The sequence below is a fragment of the Podarcis melisellensis genome, assembly GCF_964234715.1.
Source record: "Podarcis melisellensis genome assembly, chromosome: 8".
Lineage (NCBI taxonomy): Eukaryota > Metazoa > Chordata > Lepidosauria > Squamata > Lacertidae > Podarcis > Podarcis melisellensis.
This window is the reverse complement of record NC_138540.1, coordinates 58,527,781-58,551,862: the sequence shown is the minus strand read 5'-3', so window position 1 is coordinate 58,551,862 and position 24,082 is coordinate 58,527,781. Positions and strand designations below refer to the sequence as shown.

General features: G+C 45.0%; 1 protein-coding gene across 16 annotated transcripts in view; it reads right to left on the bottom strand.

Moving 5' to 3' along the window:
- The window catches only part of MACF1 (microtubule actin crosslinking factor 1), a 287,679-nt gene that overhangs the window by 137,540 nt on the left and 126,057 nt on the right, over positions 1-24,082 (bottom strand). For all 16 annotated transcript variants that reach the window (XM_081922848.1, XM_081922840.1, XM_081922836.1 and 13 more), the window contains 18 exons: positions 20,572-20,738; positions 20,205-20,317; positions 18,529-18,635; positions 17,252-17,371; positions 15,589-15,684; positions 14,848-14,975; positions 14,535-14,628; positions 13,627-13,781; positions 12,934-13,231; positions 11,957-12,085; positions 10,796-10,873; positions 9,559-9,720; positions 8,407-8,511; positions 7,611-7,706; positions 5,458-5,583; positions 2,661-2,813; positions 1,175-1,329; positions 40-166 (listed from right to left, as the gene is read on the bottom strand). In XM_081922848.1, the coding sequence (XP_081778974.1) occupies positions 40-166; positions 1,175-1,329; positions 2,661-2,813; positions 5,458-5,583; positions 7,611-7,706; positions 8,407-8,511; positions 9,559-9,720; positions 10,796-10,873; positions 11,957-12,085; positions 12,934-13,231; positions 13,627-13,781; positions 14,535-14,628; positions 14,848-14,975; positions 15,589-15,684; positions 17,252-17,371; positions 18,529-18,635; positions 20,205-20,317; positions 20,572-20,738 (2,409 nt within the window). The remainder of the gene's footprint in view (positions 1-39; positions 167-1,174; positions 1,330-2,660; positions 2,814-5,457; positions 5,584-7,610; positions 7,707-8,406; positions 8,512-9,558; positions 9,721-10,795; positions 10,874-11,956; positions 12,086-12,933; positions 13,232-13,626; positions 13,782-14,534; positions 14,629-14,847; positions 14,976-15,588; positions 15,685-17,251; positions 17,372-18,528; positions 18,636-20,204; positions 20,318-20,571; positions 20,739-24,082) is intronic.

Sequence of the window (24,082 nt, the reverse complement as noted above, 5' to 3'; positions counted from 1 at the left end):
TCTCACTGGCAAGCATCACTCTGGGGCTTGCAGTATTACCTTCTCCATATTCCAGCTTTGCACCAGAGCAATGTCTTTTCTCAAGTAGTTCCAGGAAACAAGGCTCTTCATGTTTACATGGAGCTGGTGCCACAAGGCCATCACCTTCTGGTACAGCTGCTCCACCCTACAATTGGAAGGCAGTTCAAAATTGGGTGTCTGCAGCACCATGTGGACATCAACCTTCTGAATTATGGTATATTACGCTGTATCTACTCAGGAAGGCCAGGGGGAGCAAGCCTCAGTCCCAGCATGGGTCAGGCAAAGACAGTATTGGAAATGTTGTTCTGACACGGTTTAAAGCAGCTCCTCATATCCCAAGCATATTCAAAAGGTAAATGCAACCGCTCACAAAAGGCAAGAACTGAGCAACCACTCCCCCCCAAATCCATTTGCAACATAACACTTTTAGAAGCCAGCTGACAAACTTCAGACCCAGAGGCCACATGTAGCCCTCCAAGCTGGCTTTCAGGATTCCCCCCAGGACACAACCTCCTCAGCTACGCCCCTCGAGTATTTTTGCCTGGCTGAAATAAGTCATTGAACCTGGATTATACTTCTTGCTTGGCTGACTGGAGGATAGAGAGGGTTGTCTCGGCATGTAAAGCAATTTGCCTACTGTAAAAAGGCAACTTTCACATTTGTTGCTTTGCCCACTTTTGCCTCCTGCCTCACCCAGGACGGGCATGTGGCCCCTGGAATGTTGCCCAGCAAAAATGTAGCCCTTGGGCTAAAAAAGGTTCCAACTTGCCCCTACCCCTAGGCTAAAGAGCCATGGCAAAATCATAGGCACCAACTTCAAAATGTTTGATTGCCTGGGAAGTTTTCTGGCTCTGGGAGAAAGAAACAGATACTGTACCCATCCGGCCCACAATGAGAACTAGAATCTTCAAAGGGCAAAAGGTATGATCTTAGGTTTCTGTATACTTTGCCCCAGTAGCTTGATTTTGTTCCACATGTAGAGCTCTGTTGAAAACTATTCCTTTCCACAAAAGTTTATGTTACACATGCCAGCAGACCCAACCCCCCAGCAAATTGCTGCAAACATTTTGTTTTCTTTTACATGCACACACCTACAGAACCCCCAGGTCAATAGGAACCCTGGCACTGCTCAAGGAAAAAAAGATCCCTTTACCTGCTGGCCACATCAATGGCCTCTTTGTTAGGAGGGGGCACCAAGAAGCAAACAGATGGGACCATGGCCTCGTTTCCGGTAGGGCTGATCACTTTCCACTTGGTTCGCTGGGAATTGTCTTCTAGCACACATTCATCATTCTTACAGATGGTGATCTGCGTGAAAGGAACACTGGTCCAGTAGATGGTCAAACTGTCACCCCTCGTCCTCCCCACACCGCTTCTCCCACAAAGTGATCCTAGGCATCATGAAGTCCAGGGGTGGCCAACGTGGTGCCCTCCAGATGTTTTGGGCTATAACTCCCATAATCCCTGGCCATTGGCCATGCCTGTAGAGCCTGATGGGAGTTGTAGTCCAAAACATATGGAGGGCACCATATTGGCTACCCCAACATACAGTAAGCCCACATCTTACGCAAGGGTTCGGTTTCTGGGTTGCAAATGCATAAAGCCAGGAACCCCTTGAATCAGGTCTCATGCAAGGTGGAGGACTGTTTCCCCAGCTTTGGATTGGTGGCACAAGGGCTCTGGGATGCTGCCAGAGCCCTTATGCCACTTTCCCAAAGCCAGGTAAGCCTGCAAACATAATTTTGCACAGGTGGGAGGGGCTATAAATAAATGGAGAGTGGGTTTCCTCTATGCTCCCTCCCTCTATCTATCTACCCCATCCCCACCCATGCAAAGACTTGCAGTTGGACTTACTATACTCCAACCTCATTCTGCAGCTAAAACACTCTCAGCAGAAGCATCTCCAACTTCACCATCTCAGAGGAAGGAGATGCCAAAGACTCCCTAGTTAGTTTCTTACAGTGGTGAAATAGGGCACTTGAAATAAATTTTTGGTCTTCTTACCAATACTAAATCAAAGTCTAAGTGACCCCACCTCTTCCCCACAACCCTGGCATCCATGCTCCAAGAACTGACTCTCACCCTGACTTCCATGCACAAACATCAATATTACTGGGCCTTTGTACAACATTTTTTAATGTTGAAAGCATTCCATGCGTACATCGCATTCAGATGCCAACATTAAGAAACTCATATTTTCTTCATGGTTTCTAACAAGCTATAATTTCCCATGTTGTTTAACTCTGGTTTGGTACCCTAGTTTCATTAACTAGCCCTCATTACAGGAAAACAAAGTTTAGTATAAGCTTCAATTGGAAGCTTAAAACTGCAAACCTAAAGTTCACCACTGTTTGTTCTGAGAAAGCTATACCAGTGTGTTATCTGAATGCAGCCAAATTGTCACAGTAATCCTTATGACAAACACTGCAATGTATCATCATCACCATCATCGCTTTGCCTGTGGATTATCTTATACCATACTATCTCAAGGCCATCACTGAACACTGGCTTTGAAACCTGAGAGGTTTATAAATTCAAAGAAGAAGAGCCTGGATTTAAACTCGCAGATTTCTGATTTAGGAAATAAACAGAACACTCAGAATCCAAAGGAAGTTTCACGTCAGCTGTTATCAGCTCACCTCAATTTGGCGATAATCACAGATGGCCTTCACAGAGATGGTGTTCTGCAAAGCATGATCAGGGTTTCGTGGCTTCAGCTGCACGATGCTTTTGGACCTACCCACCAAACTGGCAACGGAACTCTTGGACTGGATCAGCTGCTCCTTTTCATCCTGTCAAAATTAGAAAGGCAAGAAGGATGGATGGAACAGAAGGGCAAGGACAGGCAGGAGAAGAATGGCCAGAAACCTCATGCCCTCTGAGGAGCTAGCATTTGGTCAATGGAAGTTTGGGTTTTAAAGGGCAAGTATAGGTAGGGTTGTATGTGTGTCCATGTCTTCATATGCACACACACACACACTCATTTGCAACTTCTCCAAGCAGAAGTGGGAGTAGGGCAGGGAGTACAGAGACAATCCATATTTAATACTATTCCAGGCAAGAGGACCAATTATCTCCAAGTCCTCCCTGCCCACTCACCCCCCGCCACTCCGAAATTTGAATGCAGAGTTAAAACATTACTACTAGGTCCAAAATTCAGAATTATCTGCAAAACAGTGCAGAGTGCAACAAAGCCCAAACCCATCATTTTTCACTGGGAAAAAGAAAGAAAAACTACCTGGATTTTTGTAAAAAGGTGAAATAAAAGAAGGCATGAGAACTGTGTGAAAAAGATTGTTCAGGTAGTTTCAATGTATGTACTTAAGCAATTTTAAACCTGATAGAAAAAAGAAAGCTGGGAAATGATGTGTGGAGAGAGAGAGAGAGAGAGAGAGAGAGAGAGAGAGAGGGAAGGAAGGAAGGAAGGAAGGAAGGAAGGAAGGAAGGAAGGAAGGAAGGAAGGAAGGAAGGAAGAAAGAAAGAAAGAAAGAAAGAAAGAAAGAAAGAAAGAAAGAAAGAAAGAAAGAAAAGGTTTAAAACAAGCTACCTTCTCCTGTCCCAGGGGAGCATGGTTGGAAGAAATACAACTTTAACTCATTTATTCTGATAAAGGAAGCGTCTCACACATGGGCCAAAGCTTTCCCTTTTGACTGCCTATGAAGAACATTTGCAGCAAAAGCTGCCTCCCACGGGCTCTCAAGGTCTACAACTGAAGCAGTCCCATGTTTTTAGTCTGTCAGAACCATTGCAAGACAGAGACAGGCTCCACCTTGTGCTGATGCATCTCCAGTGGCTCAAGGAACCCATCCTCCTTTGCAGCTTTGGAACTGCAGTAAGATTAGTGGGTCTACAATGCAGCAGCCTGTCCTTAAGCTGCGCATGTTGGCTCCTTCACACCGTCCACAGTAGCCTCCAGACCCATTACTTTTAAACTTGTGCAGCTTCCTGCCTGAAACTCTGAGTCAATCTCCAAGTTGGGTCAATATCCAAGAAGAGGCTGCTGCCTCTGCCACCCACAAATGTCCTCCCCACTTTCTCCAACCTGGTGCCCTCCAGAGGTTTTGGACTACAACTCCCATCAGCCCCAGCAAGCACAACATTCCAAGGGATTTGCAGAGTTAAACACATCTCAGGGAGGATGTTTTCAGCATCCTCCTCATAGCAGGTTTCATGTGCACCTTCTCACAGCTCTTAGCTGTGATTCCTGAATTGTAGGCAGTTGGACTAGATGAGCCTTTGGGTTCCTTCCAGCTCTACAATTCTGTTTCATCCTGCACATGCACTGGCTTCTGTCTCCCAGCACTCTTTGTCTTGCACCCTCTTTTCCTCCTTTCCTACTCCTCATCTCAATGCCTTTGGCCATAATGTTGCTTAATGACAAACGGTCATACCCTTTCCATTCATCAAGCTGCCCCACTCTTGCCAAAGACCCTATGCCAAGACCTTTGTCAGCAAAGCCTGCACTGAACAGCCCTAACACTTCACATTGCCTGCTCCTCTCGTTCAAAGGTCATGGTGGCCAAATGCTTCAGCCTACTTCCCCACTTGCTGTCATCCATCAAACACTGATATTTTGAGTTATATGGACAGGGACCACAGCAGTACTATTTCCCATACAGCTGCTTGCTCATGATTGCTGTATTTTACCTAGTTCCAGACAGCAGTGAAGACACATGCACGCTGAGGGCTGCTGCCAGTCAAAGGAGGTAACACTGGACTAGATGGACCAACGGGTTGACTCAGTGTAAGGTGGAAGAGGCTACAGCTCAGTGATAGAGCACATGCATTGCAGGAACGAATTCTCATTGCCTGAAACTCTGGTGAACAACTGCCATTTGTGGTAGACAACCAGTGGCAAAAGCCACCATCATGTGCTCATAGCAGCAGCAGGAGGAGTTAGCAAAATGAAAATAAATAGCATGCTAGAGGTCACACTCAAGTAAGCATTTCATAGTGGGGAGTGGAACTGAAACACAAGGATAGTTAAACAATGCAGTTCGGGGAACATTTGAGAGGAAAATATGCAGACTTTGAAAAGACGTGCACATTCTTTTTTACTTTTTAAAATAAAGCACAAAGAAGTAAGCAATGCGGAGATGCAATGTAAGCAAATTTACTGGAAAAACTTCAGGATTCTTGGATGCTACTGAGAAGGTTAGATCATCACAACAAATTGATGTATGTCAGACACTAAAGGATCTAATGGCTTCTTGATGGTACAAGCTGTTTGAGAGGCTGCCTTGGAAGGTGTGAACTCTTCTTGTTAGAGATTATAAAGCAGAGAATGGATGACCTGGTATTAGGGGTGCTGCAGCAGATGATATCCTGCATCAGCAGGGACTGGATTCATTTACCTTTGTGGTCTCTTGCAACTATGATTCTGGTATAATGTGCCAAAATCTGTATGACCTTGAGATCTGCCCAAAGAGCACCCACCATGGAATCCTGGAGCAGGTCCTCCAGGCGTGTCAGGCTGGTGTTGCAGTCACAAGAATACTTCCGTTTGATGGTATCTTGGAGGTTCTTCAAGTATGTCTCTGAATCACGGGCATCACTGAAGAACTGCAAAAGCACAAAAACGTTTCCCCTTTGTAAAAATACCAGCCAGAGGTTTCTTATTGCGTGTTTTATGAAAGAGCGGAATTTACTTGACAGACTGAAAAGAAAGCATCCATTCAACTTGCTCAAAGGCATTTTCATCATGAAAAAGGAAGGCCAGTAACCAGAGAAAACAGCCTCCTTTGGGTTATTTGATTAGAGACATACCAGTATGGCTCATTTTGGACCTGTTTTCTAAGGAATGGAACATGATCAAGATAATTAACAAGTCTTGATCCTGATCCAATTCTGAGAAAACAAGCCCAAGATAAGCTATATTGATGCCTCTCTAATAAAGTAACTAAAAGGAGGATGTTTTCTCTAGTTGCTTGGCATGGCCAGGAATTTGTACAGTCTGCAACCTCCATGCTGCTACCAAATCACACAAGCCAAGAGCTGATTTATTCTTCTACTAGCAAAGCTTGAGATGGGTTGATTGTATGTTTTTGTGTTGTTATATTTGATCCTACTCTGAAGTATGTTTAGACTGGGAAGGAGGAGACTGAGGAGATACGATAGCCATCTTCAAATATATAAAGGGTTGTCACATGGAAGAGGGAACATGCTTGTTTTCTCCTGCTCTGGAGGGTAGGACTCGAACCAGTGGGTTCAAATTACAAAAAGGGAGATTCTGACTAAACATAAAGAAAAAAATTCTGACAGTAAGAGCTGTTCGACAGTGGAACAGACTCCCATGAGAGGTGGTAGACTCTCCTTCCTTGGAGGTTTTCAAGCAGACGTTGGATGGCCATCTGTCATGGATGCTTTAGCTGATATTCCTGCATTGCAGGGGGTTGGACTACATGACTCTTGGGTCCCTTCCAACTCTAAGATTCTACTATCACTTGCGATGAATAGCAGGATATAAACCTTTTAACAATTAATATGACAAGAGAAGAAATATAGTGGAAGCAGAAGTAGCGAGGGAAGAAGGGTAGTGTTCTCACTACCTGTTAGGCTGGGGTGGGGTTCTGTACTGCTCAGCAGCAGCAGCATTTGAGTGTCTTCTGACTCATGATGTGTCAATATCAATCCTACAGTTACTCAAACAATTCCTCCTCTGAGAAAGAAGCTTAAGTTATGCTGCCTCACTCTCGGGGAACTTAAGCATTCCTTTAAAATTCTGGTGGGTGCAGGGTTTTGACCTTACCTTAGCATTACAAGGTCATGCAGGAGGTATGTGTGTTTTTCATTCTAGTAAACATTCCTCCAGCACTCTGCAGCCTCCCTGGCTGTCAATAGTTGCAGAACTGAAAAAAACCCATGAGAGGAGCTAATGCTATGGTGTCCTTTTCCTGGGTTTTAATGGAAGAACAAACACCCAGGGAGGCTTCGAAGTGTAGACCACCAGAGAGATGTAGAATGACATAAAAGACATTCATACACACCCCTAAACTCACCTCTAAAGTAAGGTAAAGGTAAAGGTAAAGGTACCCCTGCCCGTACGGGCCAGTCTTGCCAGACTCTAGGGTTGTGCGCTCATCTCACTCTATAGGCCGGGAGCCAGCACTGTCCACAGACACTTCCGGGTCACGTGGCCAGCATGACAAGCTGCATCTGGCGAGCCAGCGCAGCACACGGAATGCCGTTTACCTTCCCGCTGGTAAGCGGTCCCTATTTATCTACTTGCACTTAAGGGTGCTTTCGAACTGCTAGGTTGGCAGGTGCTGGGACCGAACGACGGGAGCACACCCCGCTGCGGGGATTCGAACCGCCAACCATACGATCGGCATGTCCTAGGCGCTGAGGTTTTACCCACAGCGCCACCCGCGTCCCTTCTAAAGTAAGGTAAGTGTAAGAAAATCGCTGCACCCTATCCTTGAAATTATCACACATTTTTCCTCTGCCATTTAATCATTTTTGAATGCCATTTCTTTTCTTATTAATTGATGGAGAATGGCTGAAAAAAAGTGGGAGAAATTTTCAACAAGGCATTAGTTTTGACTTCATGAGTTAACCGCTGATGTGCAGCCACGGAGAACTCCCTGTACCTGAAAGTACGCTGTGTTCTCCTTCACATGCTGATCCACACACAAGCACAACTGCTTGATCCACTGCCACTGGGTCTGCACTGCTGCACTGTATGCCTGTGAAAACAACAACAACAGACAAAAGAGCGTTTTTTGTACAATTGCATACAACAACTACAGCCTGCTCAGACCTTTGCTGAATTTGCATAGGTATCACCAGTTTTATTCATGCCCATTGTAAGACCACCCTGTTTGGATGAAGGGTAGTCAAGAAATATTTTAAATAAAGTAAAATTGGCCACACAATCAAGGCTTATGGTCAGGAATACAAGAAGGGGCAACTGGCTGTAACAAAAGGCTTCAAAACAGCTGTTTTCACAAGGCCCTCTTGTCGTGCCAACTCACACAAAGAGGTTTTAAGCTCTCTGCCTTGCTTACCAGGCAAAGCTCGCTCAGTACACCAGCTCTGGGATGCTCTCACACAATCCCATAGGGCTGGCTGAGTTCCCACAAGATCTCATGCAACAATACCCAAGATTCCAGAGTTGGCATGACAAGAGGGCCTTGCCCAGTAAGCAAGGCAGAGAGGTGAAAAGCTCTTTTCAAGCCAGGAAAACCTTGTGTGCATTTAATCTGTGCAATTTCAACCAGCTAGCCTTCAACCATGGAAGGTTGAAAAGGCACAAATTAATGTGCGGAAGATGCAGTCGTACTGAAATACATCAAGATATCCTATGAAGTTGTCTTGCATAACACACAGGTTAAAGTGCTCACAATCACAACACCAAAGCATGCCTCCCTCCAAGCTATCTCTTACCTCCACGGTCTGCTTGGCTGGGTGATTCTCCAATGACAGTATCTCAGCAGTGTCTTGCAGGGAGCGAAACACATCCTGTTTCTCCTCTAGCTCCATTGTGAGCTCCTGCATAGCAGAAACACAAAGAGGACCAATAACATTCCCTATAGCAAAATCAGACAATAGGTTTGCCTCTCCGTTGGTAGGCATCACAGGAAGAGTGGCAGGAGGCAACGCAGACGTGCGGCAGTATTGGAAACCTTAGCCATGAAACTTCACAGCAGGAAAGGGAACTTGTGGCTCTCCAGATGTTGGACTACAACCTCCATCAGCCATTGGTCAGGGATAATGTATTCTGTAGATCAGCCATAGGCTGGCCACAGCTGTTTTACAGCCCCACTGCCTGCAAGAACTCTGAGCATTGAGAGCAATTCGGATTTGGGCAAGAATAGAAAATTTGGGTGTGGGGTGTGAGAAGGTTTAAATCTGTTCTCGGCCATGAAGGGGATCATCAACTCAAGGTGATTGAAGCTTCTTACCATTAAAGCCTTAAATGACTAGGAGGCTGGTTATTTTACGGAGCAATAGCCTGCTGAGCCCCAGTACTTGCATCCAAGCTAAGATTTCCCTCTTTATGAAAGCCTTTGGGCTTGATTTAGTTATTTTTTGAGTGTGGGGGTTGCTTCTCAATGGGGTTGTTGATACTACTACTATTAATTCACGCTGAACAGCATTTTTGTTGATAACACCCCACCCCACCCATTTTTACTATAAGCTGCTTTGGTTCAAACATATAAGCAAAGTTGAATATAAAATTTTAAGGTAAAATAAAGTTTTGAAAACTGACGAAACTCACTGGCATGATGGGTGATAGTCAATTTTTTTTTTTTACTCAGAGCAGACCTACTAAAATTAATGTACTCATTCATGTCCATTCATTTCAATGGGTCTACTCTGAGAAAAACTTAGTTGAATATCACCCAGCAACTTGACCAGGGAATCTCAAAAGGAAGCACAAGCAAAACAAGGCACTTCTGAGAAAATAAACTGAAACCTGTAAGTTTTCCTGAACACAGAGCTTAATTGAGAAATGTGGAACTCTGCCGCTTCCAGAATACAGAGCACCATAGAGGCACTGCAAACACTTGGCCACATCCAGTCCCTCCTACTCACCGAGAAATAATTCTTCTTGGCAGCCATATTGGGATTATTGTCACTCCAGTCATACGCTAGCTCCTCTTCTTCCTTTTCATTGAGCCAAATTAGCTCAGTCGTCGCTCGAGACACAAACCCATACAAACTCTGAAGATGGTGTAGTCGGAAGCTGGAGGTTTCCTGCAAAAAGACAACATACTTTGTTACATTTCCTGCCAATCTAGGGATTGTCTGCTTGAGGGCCTCCCAAAGGCTTCTGGCTGGCGACTGTGAGGACAGGATTCTGGACTTCAGGGCCCCCTTTGGCCTGAACCAGCAGCCGGGCTCTTCTGATGCTGACCACCCTCCTTCCCAGATGCCTTGTCAGAAATCCCCACATTGTCAAGTTATTCTTCAAACTTTTTTTTACATGCTCTCCTATTACATTTTACACGTGTGACTGCCAAAGGCATCATTTTTGTTGTTATTATATTGGCATGCTACTTTGTCTATTGGAGGAGGAGGAGGAGGAGGAAGAGGAGGAGGAGGAGGAGAAGAAGAAGGAGAAGGAGAAGGAGAAGGAGAAGGAGAAGGAGGAGAAGGAGAAGAAATGTATCTAAACGGATAGCCCTGGCAGCAGCATGACTTATCTGCTTTCTAACACAGCAATTACTGTTATTGTACCAGGGAGTGGGGACAGTATGATATTTCCCAAGGAACAAAGCAGAGGGAGAGACAGAAATGCAAGGCCTCTCCATTGGATCAACTTTAGGGTCCTCAAATTGCTGAACTCTTGCCATTCCAGCTGGTCATTACAAAATAGCAAAGGCCCATCTTATTAGTTACAAATAAGTTGTGCCTTTGCTATTTTTCCTCATTCTTTCCAATCCCCTTTCCTTTTGTGTTATAAATCTGAGGGCAGGAATTGACTTCATATTGATATAAGCCTTTCTTTTCTTTTGGGGAGGCAGTGGCAGCGGGGTGAAGCACAGGAGAAAAGTGCTTTAACTAAATCAATGAAAAGACTGCATAGCAAGTGCTTCTTAAAAGGAGGCATCTCATTCTTCTGCCACAGAAGCACTCCTTGAAGATTTGAGGTAGATTGTGAACCACAAAACAAGGAACAGACAAACCTTTATTTAAAAGGCAAAAATTTTAAGCCTCCATGAATCAAGTTGCAATTTACAGCTTTGAGGGACTTCCAACAACTTGTGAACTTGAATGAGGTTCCCTGACACTTTGCTGGCTACAGAAATCAACCCAAAATACAACTCACCATCAGTTTGCAGTACTGTGTCTCCAGCTTCCCCAGTGTCTCCGTGTAACTAGTGTGGAAATTCTGAGACATTTTACCCTATAAAAAACAGGAGGAAGAGAAAACGAAGAGGATCAGAAGCAGCTCAAAAGTTACACGCCTAACTAGAAATGCACAGAGAGCTGGAGGTCCTATTGAAATTCTCTCGTCTCTTCCTTATCTCTCTACTTTCCCAAATCTTGCATGCATTGTAAAATATAGAATCACAGAATTGTAGAGTTGTAAGGGACCCCAAGGATCATCTAGTCCAACCCCGTGCAGTGCAGGAATCACAGCTAATAATCCCTGGCAGATGGGCTGTTGAAAGCAGCACAATGAAGTCTGAGCACAGCAGACTTCTGTGTGTCCCTTTTAGCCACGGAACTTATTCCCAATCCTCCTCAGGGCCCATTTTCACACTATCTAAACCCTCCACACACACAGACTGTCCCAAGATGTGTTTCCCCATTGGAGCAGTGGTAGCCTAATGTCCCTGGACTACAACTCCTATAATTTGTGAATGTTAGTCATGCTTGCTGGGGCTGATGGGAGCTGGAGTCCAACAAATTCTAGAGCGCAACCCCTGCCTTAGAATGTATTTTATCCTTAGAGCAACACACCCCAGAGGCCCCAATTCAGCAACAACTGGATGAGATGTCCTTTCAGGAACATGAACTTAGTGGGGCAGAAAAGGATACTCAAGCTAACAAAAGAAATCCTGGCTATCTCTCTAATTCTACAGATTTATATTTTTGCTTCTCCAAAACCAAGTGTAAATAGCTTGCATATAAAGGCCCCCAGGCCACCTTCCCCATAAAGTTGGTGACCAGCTCCAGATGTTTTGGGCTGTAACTCCAACCATCCCAAATATCATGTTTGTGGTGGGAGTTGACATCCAAAGCATCTGGAGCTGAGTGCAAGCTAGAGAGGAAAGGCTACTCTAAAGCAACCCCTTCCTGCAGCAGGAGGATCCTTCCTCCAAGCAAAAATCAGCTCCTCCTCCTCCAGTTCTTTCCTCCCACATTATGCTCTCCAACAACACTTTGCTTGTCTTCTTTGGAGCTGCTCTGGAACCTCCATGCCTTTCTTAATGTGAGCTAAACCAGTCCTGCCGCCCTTCACATCCCAGGCGTCCCTGCTTACCTCATACATCCTGGCCTCTTTCACACTGGAGCCTAGGTCTTCCACACTGCTGTGGACATGGCGCTGGACTTCCAGTTGGGATTCTACACTTGGCAAGTCGCTCCCCCATTCAGCCCGTTCCAGCTTCATCTGAAACCAGCACAGAAGAGGCAACCTGTCAGCATTTCCCAGCTGAATTGTGGGCAAAAACAGCTAACCCTTGCTTGCTGCAACCCAATTATTAAGAGGCAGAAAGCATCACACTCCTACCATGTCATGCCATTCTTCTGGAAACTGTTGGCTATCAAGAAATTCACCAAGGTGAACTGGGATACTAGCCCAAAGGTTAATACCCAAAAGGACTTTATTCTGCCCTCACAGTTGAAAGCAGTATGCCTCTGAATGCCAGTTGCTGGGGAGCACAAAGGAGGATGAGTGCTGTTGAATGTTGGTCCTGCTTGCAAGCTTCTCAGAGGCTTGGCCACTGTGAGAACCTGAAGCTGGACTGGACAGGTGTTGGCCTTATTCCAGCAGGGTTCTTCTCATAGGGCTTCTTTTAAAATATGTAACTTAAGGACAGCTTCCTTTTCTGTGTCCCATTAAAAGAAACTGGGCACATGCAGTTAACTAAGTCAACTTTGGACCAACCTCTCAAGGACATTCAGAGAGACATTCGTGGAAGCTGCTCAAGAACATTAGCCAGGGCATAATTTAAAGCCAGTTTAAGACTTCCCTAGTCATTCCCAAGGAATTGTCTGATGGAGGATTTAAAAGTTAGAGTACATTTCACCCTGCTAAACCAGTACTGGCCAATGGGAAATGCAGTCCAAAACACCAGGTTGGCAAAAGGCAGTGTAAACCAGGCCCCCTTAAACAATAAAGTGATTTAAAGAATGAGTATTAAGTGATCACACCAAGCATTTGAAAACGTCATCAGTTCTGCCCACACAAACACCTCACCACCTGAATTATGTTTTGTTTAACATTAAACAACACACCTGCATCTCTTCCACCCAAGAGAGCAACTCGTACACAAACCGGAGGTTGCCCTCATCTTCGGAGGACGAAATGGCCACCAGCTCTGCACGGGTCATTGGCTTCCGGAACCAGGAGGTAGAGGCAGTGGTGGCTGTTGTGTGCGTTCCCTTCAGCAAGGGCTCAGCCTTAAGGTGCCTGGTGCTCAGGGAGGAAGGCTGGACAAAATCCAAGGAAGAAGGGGAGGAGAAGTGCCCCTTTCGATAGAGGTTAGTGCATTCCAGTCTCAATGTCACCAGTTCGTCCTGAAGCCTCACAATCCTGGGAGAGAAATCAAGCGAGGGAGGGCAGAATGGAGAATGTTGATGACATTGTGGGATCATAAGGTCATTCTCCAACCAGGGCAGGTTCCTGCACACACGAGCCAGACACACCCACCATCACCACCCCATTTCTGTACACTTCCTCAGGATGGGGTAAGAGCTTTTGAAAGATGACCCAACATACTAATCTCTTCTGCTCCCCCTGCCCCAAATAAGGTGTTTCCCCAAGACATTTTTGGCTTAAATTTGCCAAACTCGTTCCACCACCACCAGGACTGCATTGACAGTGCATGTCATCTATCAGAACATTCTTGTTCACCAAATGCTCCTTCTGAGCCCAGCTGAATATAACCCACACCCTCATTCCTTGGCTCCACACATGAAACGCCTTACTTGAAGACCAGCTCCTCCAGCTGGTAGTAATTCTCATCCCGGAGTATCTGAACATCCACCTGTAGTTGGCGGATGAGCCCTTCACACTCCTGGAGGTACATGACGACGTCAGATTCATATTGCACCAACTGGCCCGACTCCAGGTGCGCTTCATCCTGGCAGGAGAGGATTTGAGGTTATTACAGAGTTTCTCACTTTGAAGTGTATTTCTAGGGCAAGCAGATCTGACTAACATGCAGAAGCTCATATTTTAAAAGCAAATAAATAGCCATCACTTGCAAGTCCCATTGAGCTGAGCTGACATGATGTTGTAGAATATTCATGAACATTCTAGTTTATCCTTAAGATGTCAAGTAATACAATGTGCGCAGGGCATGAAAATCTATTTTGGCTGCACTTGAAAGGGAGCTAGAAATGAGAGCAAGTTTCATGCCTGAAGTGGGCAGAGGGGCCAGGAGCACTTCAGATATTGGAGGTAATGAGGCTGGTGGGTAGGGTGCTGAGTGAGCAAAAGGCAAAAACACAGAGGCTGGAGGAAGAATGGCAGAGGAGCAAGGCTTGTGGGAAGGATGGAGGCAGGAAGGAGAGGCCTAAGGAAAGACCAAGGAATACACCATCCAGCTCCTACAGATAAGAGAGCTGTGTGTTCCTGATAGCAAGGGGGGATAATAGACAAGTGAGGAAGCTTTGGGAGCTGGAGGCAGTGTTAAATCCAACATATTAAACTCTTCTAGCCACCCAAACCTTTTGTTCTATATGTGCATTTTCCTAGTTAGAGAATCTACAAGTTTTGTTGCTGATTGAAAGCTGAGAGGTCTTGACTGCCTTCATTTGTCATGTTGAGACCCTGCAGGAGTGGATCTGAGAGAATATCAGGGAGAGCTGAATAACAGAAGGGAAAGACTCACAGCTTGAAGCGTGTTCCTTGCCAGGGTAAGTTTCTCTTCGCAGCTGAGAGTCCCATTCTGGATTTTGTTTGCAATCTGTAGCAGCAGCTCCAACCTGTAGGAAGCGTGTCAGTCACCAGAATTAAAACAGAAAGCCAGAAAAAATCTTTTTAAAGTGGAATATTTATTCATTAGAACTGATGTTTTATATATCATTGATTATGACATCTGTTTAATTGTTTTTAATGCTACTTTCTACATCACAAAGGACTTCATTGCCAGCTGGCAGGGAAAGGGTGTTCTTAGTCATCCCGTTCAACAGTTCACCACCTACCTTTCCACAGCTGGCCGCAGCAACTTCTCACGTTCCAGCATTTCTATGATGAGCTTGCCCCATTCTTCCTCCACGTCATTGGGGTGATAGCCCTGCGGCAACTTAAGGCGCCCAAATTCAATCCAGGTCTGGAAAGCACAAATGGAGAGGAACTGTTTCTTCAGGCCCAGAGACTGGCCTTTGTGGACTCACTCTACCCGTGCCCAAGCACAAGCCAAGATGAGAGCCAACGTGGTACAGTGTAGTGGTTAGAGTGCTGGACTATGACCAGGGAGGCTCAAGTTCGAATCCCCACTCAGTCACAAAGCTCACACTGGATGAGCTTGGGCAAGTCTATGTCTCTCATTTTAATCTACCACAGTTGTGAGGATAAAATGGGGAGCAGGGAGGGGAGAACCATATATGCCACCCTGAGCCCCTTGGTGGAAAAGGAGGGATATTAATGTAATAAATAAAATAAAGATATGAGCCTTGGTAATTTCCTACTGTGACAGTCTTCCCCTGACTCTAGCAAATAAGGGAGATGCAACAATGGCTAAGAAACTATATGACCAAGGAACAAACAACAATTTTTTTTAAGAATGAGGTTGGGACTAGGAAGGACAAAAACCAAAGAGATATATGAAGAAGGCTGGGTAGGCTGCTGAAGGATAAACACAAGCTGAACAAATGTGACTAAAGTCCACCAAACGCTTTCTAATGTTTAAAAGAACTGCCCGTTCATCCAAGAACCTGTCTCACCTCCAGTAGTTTATACAGATCCTCAATGCTTCGTTTTTCTTGCTGTTTTGCTGGGATCTCTGTTTCTTTGAAGTGTATGTACTGGTTATAAAGTGCCTGCAAGAATAGAGAGCAAAGTGGTCATCATGCAGCAAATCACTTTACTCATGGAAGTGGGGGAAATATGCAGCATCTATTAGCCCTTACAGTATAGGGGGGGGGGAGGTGTCCCATCCTCACCCACAGAGTATCCCTGAAGAATGAACAGACAGAAGGCAAAAAGAAATGGAAGGAAACTGGGAGAGATGCTCAGTGCTGCCTCGGTCTTTGTCATTAGTCTCAACAGAGATGCAAGGTGGACTCCAATCCCTGGGGAGCCTTAGTGGACAGATCTTGCCAAGATCTGGGTTCCAAAGTGATCAACATTATCTGTCTCCTCAATAGACTGGTTAACTGTTTTTCCCTGACTTGGCTCACTCACTTGAGTCATCTGCAGCTAGAAACACAGAAAGCTTCCTTACAGCAAGTCAGACAATCAGTTCATCTAGTGCAGTAAACTCTATGCTGATTGGCAGTGACTCTCCAGGGTCACAAACAGGCAGTCTTTCCCAGCCCTACCTGGAGATACTGCTGGGGATTGAACCTGAGACCTTCTGCATACGAAGCAGATGTTCTAATTCATGAGCTATGCCCCCTTCTTTCCAGCCTTCTGATCCACAAACACCTAGCATGCTCCTAGTATTTGCTTTCAGATCACTGTACTCTGCACTATGTGGACAGGGAGCCTTTTTCAGCCCAAGGGTCGCTTTATGAGATAACCTTATAGTGGACACATGCCACTAGGGGGTTGGTCTAGAAGGAAAAACAGGTGGAGCAACATGTATCATCATCTTTTAGTGTCTTCCATAAACACGGTTTTAACAATGAGTCTGTAAGTGACTGTGGAAGCCAATTCTGGATCCACACGTCCTTCCACAGTGGGAACATTGGTCACCGGGCGGGAGCTGATCACGGTTTGGATTTGCCAAGCATGCCTTCCTCCTAGCACATTTCTCCCTTGTGTCCTGAGTACGAGTGTCTTCAAAGCCCATGACACCTTTGGTAAAGAACTTAAACCTTTGCACAGCATGCTGCATTCCAGCCATGCAAAAGCCAGGCACACAAACACCCCTCTGTTCTCCACCCAGACAAGGAAAAGGCATTATCATAATCCAAGGGCACATTCCAACCAGGCAGTTGAGGAAGACACACAGATGGCACATGGGGGAGTCCCAAGGGCACCTGTCCTACACTAGTAACTACTGTCTACATGAGCAAGAGATTTGCAGTGTCAGTTCTGGATCATTCACCAGTGAGACCATTTCTCCACAAGTGTGACCTCCACACACAATAGAAATTATAAGATTGTTGCAGATGACACAGGCTGAGAGGAAGAGAGAATCTCTCTGATCTTTTGGGGATTAGTGGCTCTTTGTACCTTAGTCGCTAAGCTTATCATTGGAAGTCAGTTCAGGGATTGTATGAACCGAACCTGAGCTGTGATTTGCCCCATGCACATACCAATAAATATTCTGATTTAGATTTTGAGGAAAGATAACAATAATCATTCAGTGAAGAGCAGAGTGGGGGGCTCACATAAGGAAGCATACAAGGCATGGCTAGAGAAAATGGATCTGAAGTTTACCTTGAGCTCTACAGGGTTCTGGGGAAAAGATTTGTCAGACATCATTATCGTGTGCTGCTTGATCCAGGAGATGAGAGAATCTATATGGTTCTGGTATTCTAACCACCTTGTGTCCACTTCCTACAGAAAGAGAGGGAAAGAACAGCCTTTTATGTGAGATAAATGATTAGGAAGTAACTGCTCTAAACGAACAGTAGACAAAATATTAAGCCAAATTAGAGAAAGGACGAGACATGAAGGTGCATGCTTTCCGCTGAGTCTCAGAATACTGTATCAGGGTAACACCCAGCTTGCTGCCAGAGATGGTGTCCATCCAATTTGGTATGGATCAAGGTCTCAGAGCCCAGCAACAGGGCCATCAAGTCCTAGGTCTCCAGGAATGGCCACTCCTTTAGTTTAAAGCTTTGCAAGTCTTTGTCCGGCCTTTTGCAGTAAAAGGACAACAACTTCCCCTTTTTGTGATGCTTTTTCAGAGCTACACATCCATTCAGGAATAGGATCCTGATCTGAAGAGAGAGGATTTTATGCCACCTGAAGATGGAACTTTATTCTCAGGGGGAACATCCTCTTCAACTGCTAGGTGTGGCTACCTGATTGGGTTTCTATTGACTTCTTCTTCTTGTAATGGAGCAAACCACCAACCTCAACTTTTGTCAATACAAGCCCACCTAGCTTCTGTGTTGTCTGCCTCTGAAGGAACCTGTGTGTTTCCCATAAGGATAAAGGACAGACCTAGGTAATGGTGTTTCAACTTACACAGGTAGCAGAACAGCCACAGTCTATCTTTTTTTGCTACGCAAGGGGCCTCAGTACCTCATACCTAAACAGCAGGTACAGCCTCAGCTGACTGTCTGCTACTTCACCCCTCACTCCAATTTAACTCTTACAAGATGCAGACTGAGAGGGCTTCACCATCAAATATATGCATTTTTCTCCACCTCTTTCCCTCTTTGTTTACCATCAAGCATTATAAATAGTTCTGGAGAACCCAAAAGCTTGCACTCAACTTTGTGACATTTTGGTTGGACATATAACGGTATGGTATGGATTTCTAAAGCATTCCTCCCAATACTGTAGAAGCACATTGTCCAAATTTTGATTAGTCAAGGTTCCTGTTTTCCCCCCAGCTAATTGCCCACCCGCTCATCCAAGTCAACATATGCACATTATCCATTTCCTGAGAGCAATTTCCAAAACATTTTGGAATGACCCATTCCAAAAGCCATTCATGTGCCAGGATGGTCTCATCAGAATGAAAAAGCAGCAGCAAAGCTTACGGTGGCACTTATGCCTTCTCCTCCCTCTGGAACTTTGGGAAAGGCATCGTAAATTGAAGACACATAAGTTATCACAGACTTTTCATCTGGTGAGGGAACATCCACATCTAGAAGAAAGGGGAAAGAATGAAGCAGTCAAATGGGTGGACTGAAAAGAAGAACTGAAGCATGAAAGGTAGTTTTGTGTTCCTATTCATAAAAATACATCCCAAGAGCCAAACCACATAAAGATTTTCCTGGACTGTATAACTTCAATATTAACATATGTGTGTGATTAAAGGTTTCAAAACTCTACTGTGGAGGAGAGAATACTCCTTGCACAATGAAAACAAGCTAGCCTAGAATTCTTCTTCCCTGGCACTCTGATTTTCTAAATGAAGAGAGCCTAATTTAAATTTATTTATTTTTAGTTTTGGCTCTGTGCTTTTTCTCTTTGATGCTGCCTTTAGTCTGCTAAATGTGCTTTAATCATTTCTATGCTTGTTTTTATATTCTGTAAGCCACTTTGAGCAGCCCTTTTTGAAGCAAAAAGGAGCGTATACATTTTTGCATAACCACACACACACACGCAAACACACATCCTGCATACACAGAGAGCAGAACAGATAAACATGCAACCCAAGGAAAGCAGCAGCATGAAATTCTGCTGAATGTTTAAATCAACTCTAAGAGAGAGCTTCAGATCTGACATGAATCTTAAGCAGAAGCCTTACTTGATTAATCAGTGCAAATCTATTTATTTATTCAAATCAGTAAAATAAATAGATGCCTGACAGTGTTTCTAGAGGTCCTACATGATTCGATCCTCTCTGCTGTTCCTGTGCCTCCTCCTCCCTCCATTTCTTACCTTCACTCCACTGTAAAAAAAATTAGGCTGTGAGCTCCTCTGCAGGCAGCTACCTGTCCTTTAACTTATGCAACTCCTTAAAAGCACAACATACACAGAACAGTGCTAAACAACAACAATTGTGCCCTATCCTAATCAAGTTTCAACCATTCTGCTTGCCATGGCAAGGGTAACTGGCAAGCATAGCTCACTGGCAAGCATGGTCAGCAACAGGCCTTACCCCTGACAACACTGAAGTTGCAGAGGTGAGTGAGGAACACCTGGTGGGTGTGCAGCATTCCTTGCCACCTCCCTGGCTCAAATCTGGGAGGAGAGCTGGGGGTTGTTTGGCCGCTGTGCAACCAAGGCGAAACCAATCTAGCAACCCCACACCTGCCCACCAACATTTCATGCTTCAGAGTGGGAAAATACTCCCTTTCCTGTCAACCCTTCCTTCTGATAGGGCATTGTGCTTGTATCTTGAATGCTGTTGGGTGAAAGTACCACAGGCACCTTTGGCTAGCAGCACCCAGTACAGCATACTCCCTTCCCAAGGAAAAGATGGATGGGGGCTTGGAAGGAGATGGACAGGAGGCTGCCGACTACAAGACTGACCAGCAAAAAATGGTAGATTTCCCACCAGCAGCACCCCAAACTTTATATTTATTCGTTCAGAAAGGTATCAGAATCAACCGAGTAAACATTAGGCTGGTCATGAAACCATAAGAAGCAGGTCAGCATGTGGAGTTTACTCAGAGGCAGCCAGGTTGTATAGTGAAGCATCAACAGAATGCCATGTCCACTGCTCAAAAGTCACTGCATTTGCCCAGCTGACTTGCCCCATCATCACCTTCTGCATCCAGCAACCTGGTGACCCCAAGCCGCTCTGCAATCTCGAAGGCCTGTTCCAGATTATCTCGGCTGCTCTGAATCTGAACTCTTTCCATATCCACTAAATCTGGCCTGCAGGAGACAGGGAAAAAAATGTGATTCCACATTTGCAGACTGCTGTTGTCAGAAACGTCTGCTACAGATAAACACATTCTAAGTGTATTCAAAATCAGATTTCAGAATTTAAAGTAAGAAATCTCAGTATTTGGGACTCAAACCGCAGAATTTGAGCATTTAGCATCTGCACATGATTTCATTTTAGCTTTAGAAGTTTTCCCATTTTTCCAGGTTGCCCTCCTAGCTGGGCGGGGAAAACAGACACGTACCTGTATCTGTGAATAATAGCATTGAACATCTTTCCATCACTCCAGCAGGATGAGAAGTTGGTGCACTTCACTCCCACATAGCCCGCCGTCACCTTCTGCGTCCATAGAAGGAGCTTTTCTTTGGCGGACATGTCTCCCGACTCTCCACTGATGTAGATGTCAGAGATCTGGAAGAGAAGACCACAGCCTTGAAGCAGTCGTTTCATTTGGCAGAGCACCATGTCAGATGCAGTGAAACTGCTGGGGGAAGAAGGGCTGTAGCACAGTGGTAGAGCAACTGCCTTGCCCGCAGAAGGTCCCAGGTTCAATGGCCCATGGCATCTCCAGGTAGAACTAGGAAATGTCCCCAGTCTGAAACCCTGTGGAGCAGCTGACGATCATTGTAGACCATACTGAGCTAGGTGGACCAAGGGTCTGACTTGATGTAAGGCAACTTCTATGGCAAGGAAACACTTTGGAGTGAGAGTGCATGGTCAAGGCCGGATGGCCCTGCTGCATGTCAAGGTAAGCCATTGGCCTCAGGCAGCCAGATAACCAGCTCACCTTAGGTGCTGAGGAAGGTGCAGAAAGGAGAGAGATGAGCTTTCTGATTGGTTTAATTGCAGCTCATTGGTTGATCTTATCTTTGTTTTAACTGGTATAAAAGCTTTACATTTCATCTGTCTGCTAACAGATATTATTTTGTCTCGTGAGCTGGCTTGGGGTTCTGGCACAGGTAGAAAAGGGAGATATTTGATGAAGCAGTGGAGGCTAGTGCATTACGGTGAATGATGCACTGGCTCAATAGTCTCAATCTGTCCTTGTCCAGCCCCCACCTGCCAGTCAGTTTACTCCTCATGGGTCTCAGGGCCACCTCTGGAAGAACTCAACAGGGAGGGAGATGGGAACAAAACTGGAATTTGTTGGCTCTGGTTTCACCTACTACTGCTCTCCCTGCCAATGAGCACCAGGAATTTGGAAGGGGTGGTCTCATTGAGTCAGACTGTGTTATTATTAAATGTAGCTTGTTCAAAAGCTTGGCCATAGCTTCACAAGGCTAGCATGTTTCATGTAGCAGCTATATTATGGCCTAAATTTTTTTATTTACCAAAGTATTTTTTAAAGGACTTTTCTCCTTGGTTGGGTGATGAGAAAGGCCAGCCCTGTGCCAGCCAGCAGTTCAGATAACATCTGTCCATCACTGAGCCACTGCCTGCCAATCAGGGCATTCCCCCTCCTCCATGATGAATGCAGATGGCTTAGCATCCCACCCATCCCCCTTCCAGATTCACAGAAGCAGAAGCAGCCACTGTGCTGTGCATTTCTGTGCAATCAGACAGATTAGAGAGAGAAATGTGCCATTGTGCAGCTGTTGTGGTGCATATTCTTTATACAAACCAGCGTGGACACAGTGTGGATGGAGGTATTTTAGATGTACTTAGGAAACTGAAAGAAGTGGCTAGATTCACCTAAAGAACCAATTTTGCTTGATGTTTCCATGGCCCTTGCGGACCCCCATGCTTATTTGTTTATTATTATTTTAAGTTATTTATAGAGCCCTCTTTTCAAACTAGTTTCCAAAGCAATTTACACTAACAGAACTGTAAAACAGAGCACTAGAAAGACACAGCACTATTAAAACCACTAGTATCACTAGAATACAGTAGTAAAAACAGCAGACTCAATAATAAAACACCTTTTTTAAAAAAAAATGCTTGTTTCCCCTTAAAAATGGTTCAGTGTTACATCTCAATACCTGAGAGAGAGACAAGAGTTGGTCACAAACCTGGGTACAGGCTTCCATAGCTTGAAGTGTGCTTGCAAATGTAATGTATGTTAACTCTGTATAACACCTGAACTGAGCAAATCACAGTTATGGCAGTTCCCTCACCTCTCCCGGTTCTCTAGACTGAAGCTAGTCTTGTTTCTATTTCACTATATTATTTAGTTAAAATATTTATTAACTACCTTTCATCACAATGATTTCAGTGGGGGACGGGAACAAAATTCCCTTTAACACACCAAATCTATAGCTCCTGAAAACAATAAATACATTAGCTCTAATTACAGAAATGTCTGCTTAATTCCAGGTACCAATAAATGATTTTCAAGTCATAGAGCTGGTTCTAAAATGGGAAATAGAAGTTGGTCCAGCCATATCTTCGTTTCAAGCTGACAGGAACAACTTTATCCTCAAAATGCTTTGCAAATTTGTCATAGCAAGAGACAGAGGGGCCCACCCCCCTCTTCCCTGGGATAGCATCTTTACATTTAATACAAACTCAAAACAACTCTGCTGGACAGCTCCTTAAGGATGCAAAAGGAGGCGGCAAAATAAGTTTTTTTTGCTGCCCTCACTACCACATGGAAAGCACAACCATGTCCTGTTCTCATTTGTATTTCATCATTTTTCCTCCGTAACTTGCAGAACTTGCACACCAGCCATCGCCCAGCCTGCTTCACTGGCTAACAGTTCCCCAGAAGACCAAAGAGCCTCACAGGCTCTGCAGCACTAAGAGCAATCACATGGATGGTCCTCTCCATCTCATCTTTTCAGAGTGCTATCAGGGCCTCAGCAAGACCAGAAGCCATGTCCCCCAGAGCATTCAAGAATTCCTCTAATTATCTAATTCTCCAGAAATGGACCATAATAATGATCCCGCAGAAAGGATGTGCTGCCACCAAGTCAAGTGTTCTGACCCCCTGTTCTGACCATGGCAAAAGAATTGATAGCAGATCACTTAATAGCAGATCACTCCACACATGTTCTATAGCAGACCACACATCAAGCACACACACTACCAAATGCAATAGAGCAGTAATGTATTAAGGTTCACCCATGATGTTTAAGTCCCCCAGAAGAATCATCCCTGGTTCTTCAACCCTGAAACTACATCTGCTGGCTCAGATAAAGCTGGATAGATGAGACACCAGCAACACCCACGCTGTCTCTTTGTCCCAATTCCAGGCATAAGCCCTCAAATCCAGGCTCTGGCTGAGCCCCTGGTTTCATGATATGCCTGGTATGTTAACCAGGTTTAAGTGTTACCTTACCTGCACCACATTCATTTAAGAACAGGGGACTGATATTTTGCTGCCAGTCCCATTGGACGCAGCCAATTCCCCTTTAGAAATTCCTAAGCCAGGGTGCCACTAATCCTCAACGCTTCTAACTCTCCTTCAGCAATGAAAGCAGGACAAGGTGGGGCAGGCAGGAAAAGGGATCTGAAGCAAGCAGCGAAAAGGCAATTTTCATTTGGTTCTCTGCTAGCTAAACCTAAGGGGTCTGCTTAATTCACAACATTTGAGGGCCAAAAGAGGATTGCTGGCAACACAATGCAGTGGGTGGAAGAGGGAATTGCCTCCAGAGCAGAAAGGGAGCAGTTTAGAGAGAGAGCATGAAATGCTCCCTGGGCGTTTGCCCCATATGCTGCAAGGCTACCATCAGACCCTACTGGTCCCCAGATCCATATTCTTTTTCTGTCTGGGAGCCAAGCTCCATCTTCATCGATGCAGGCGGCTGGAAGAACAC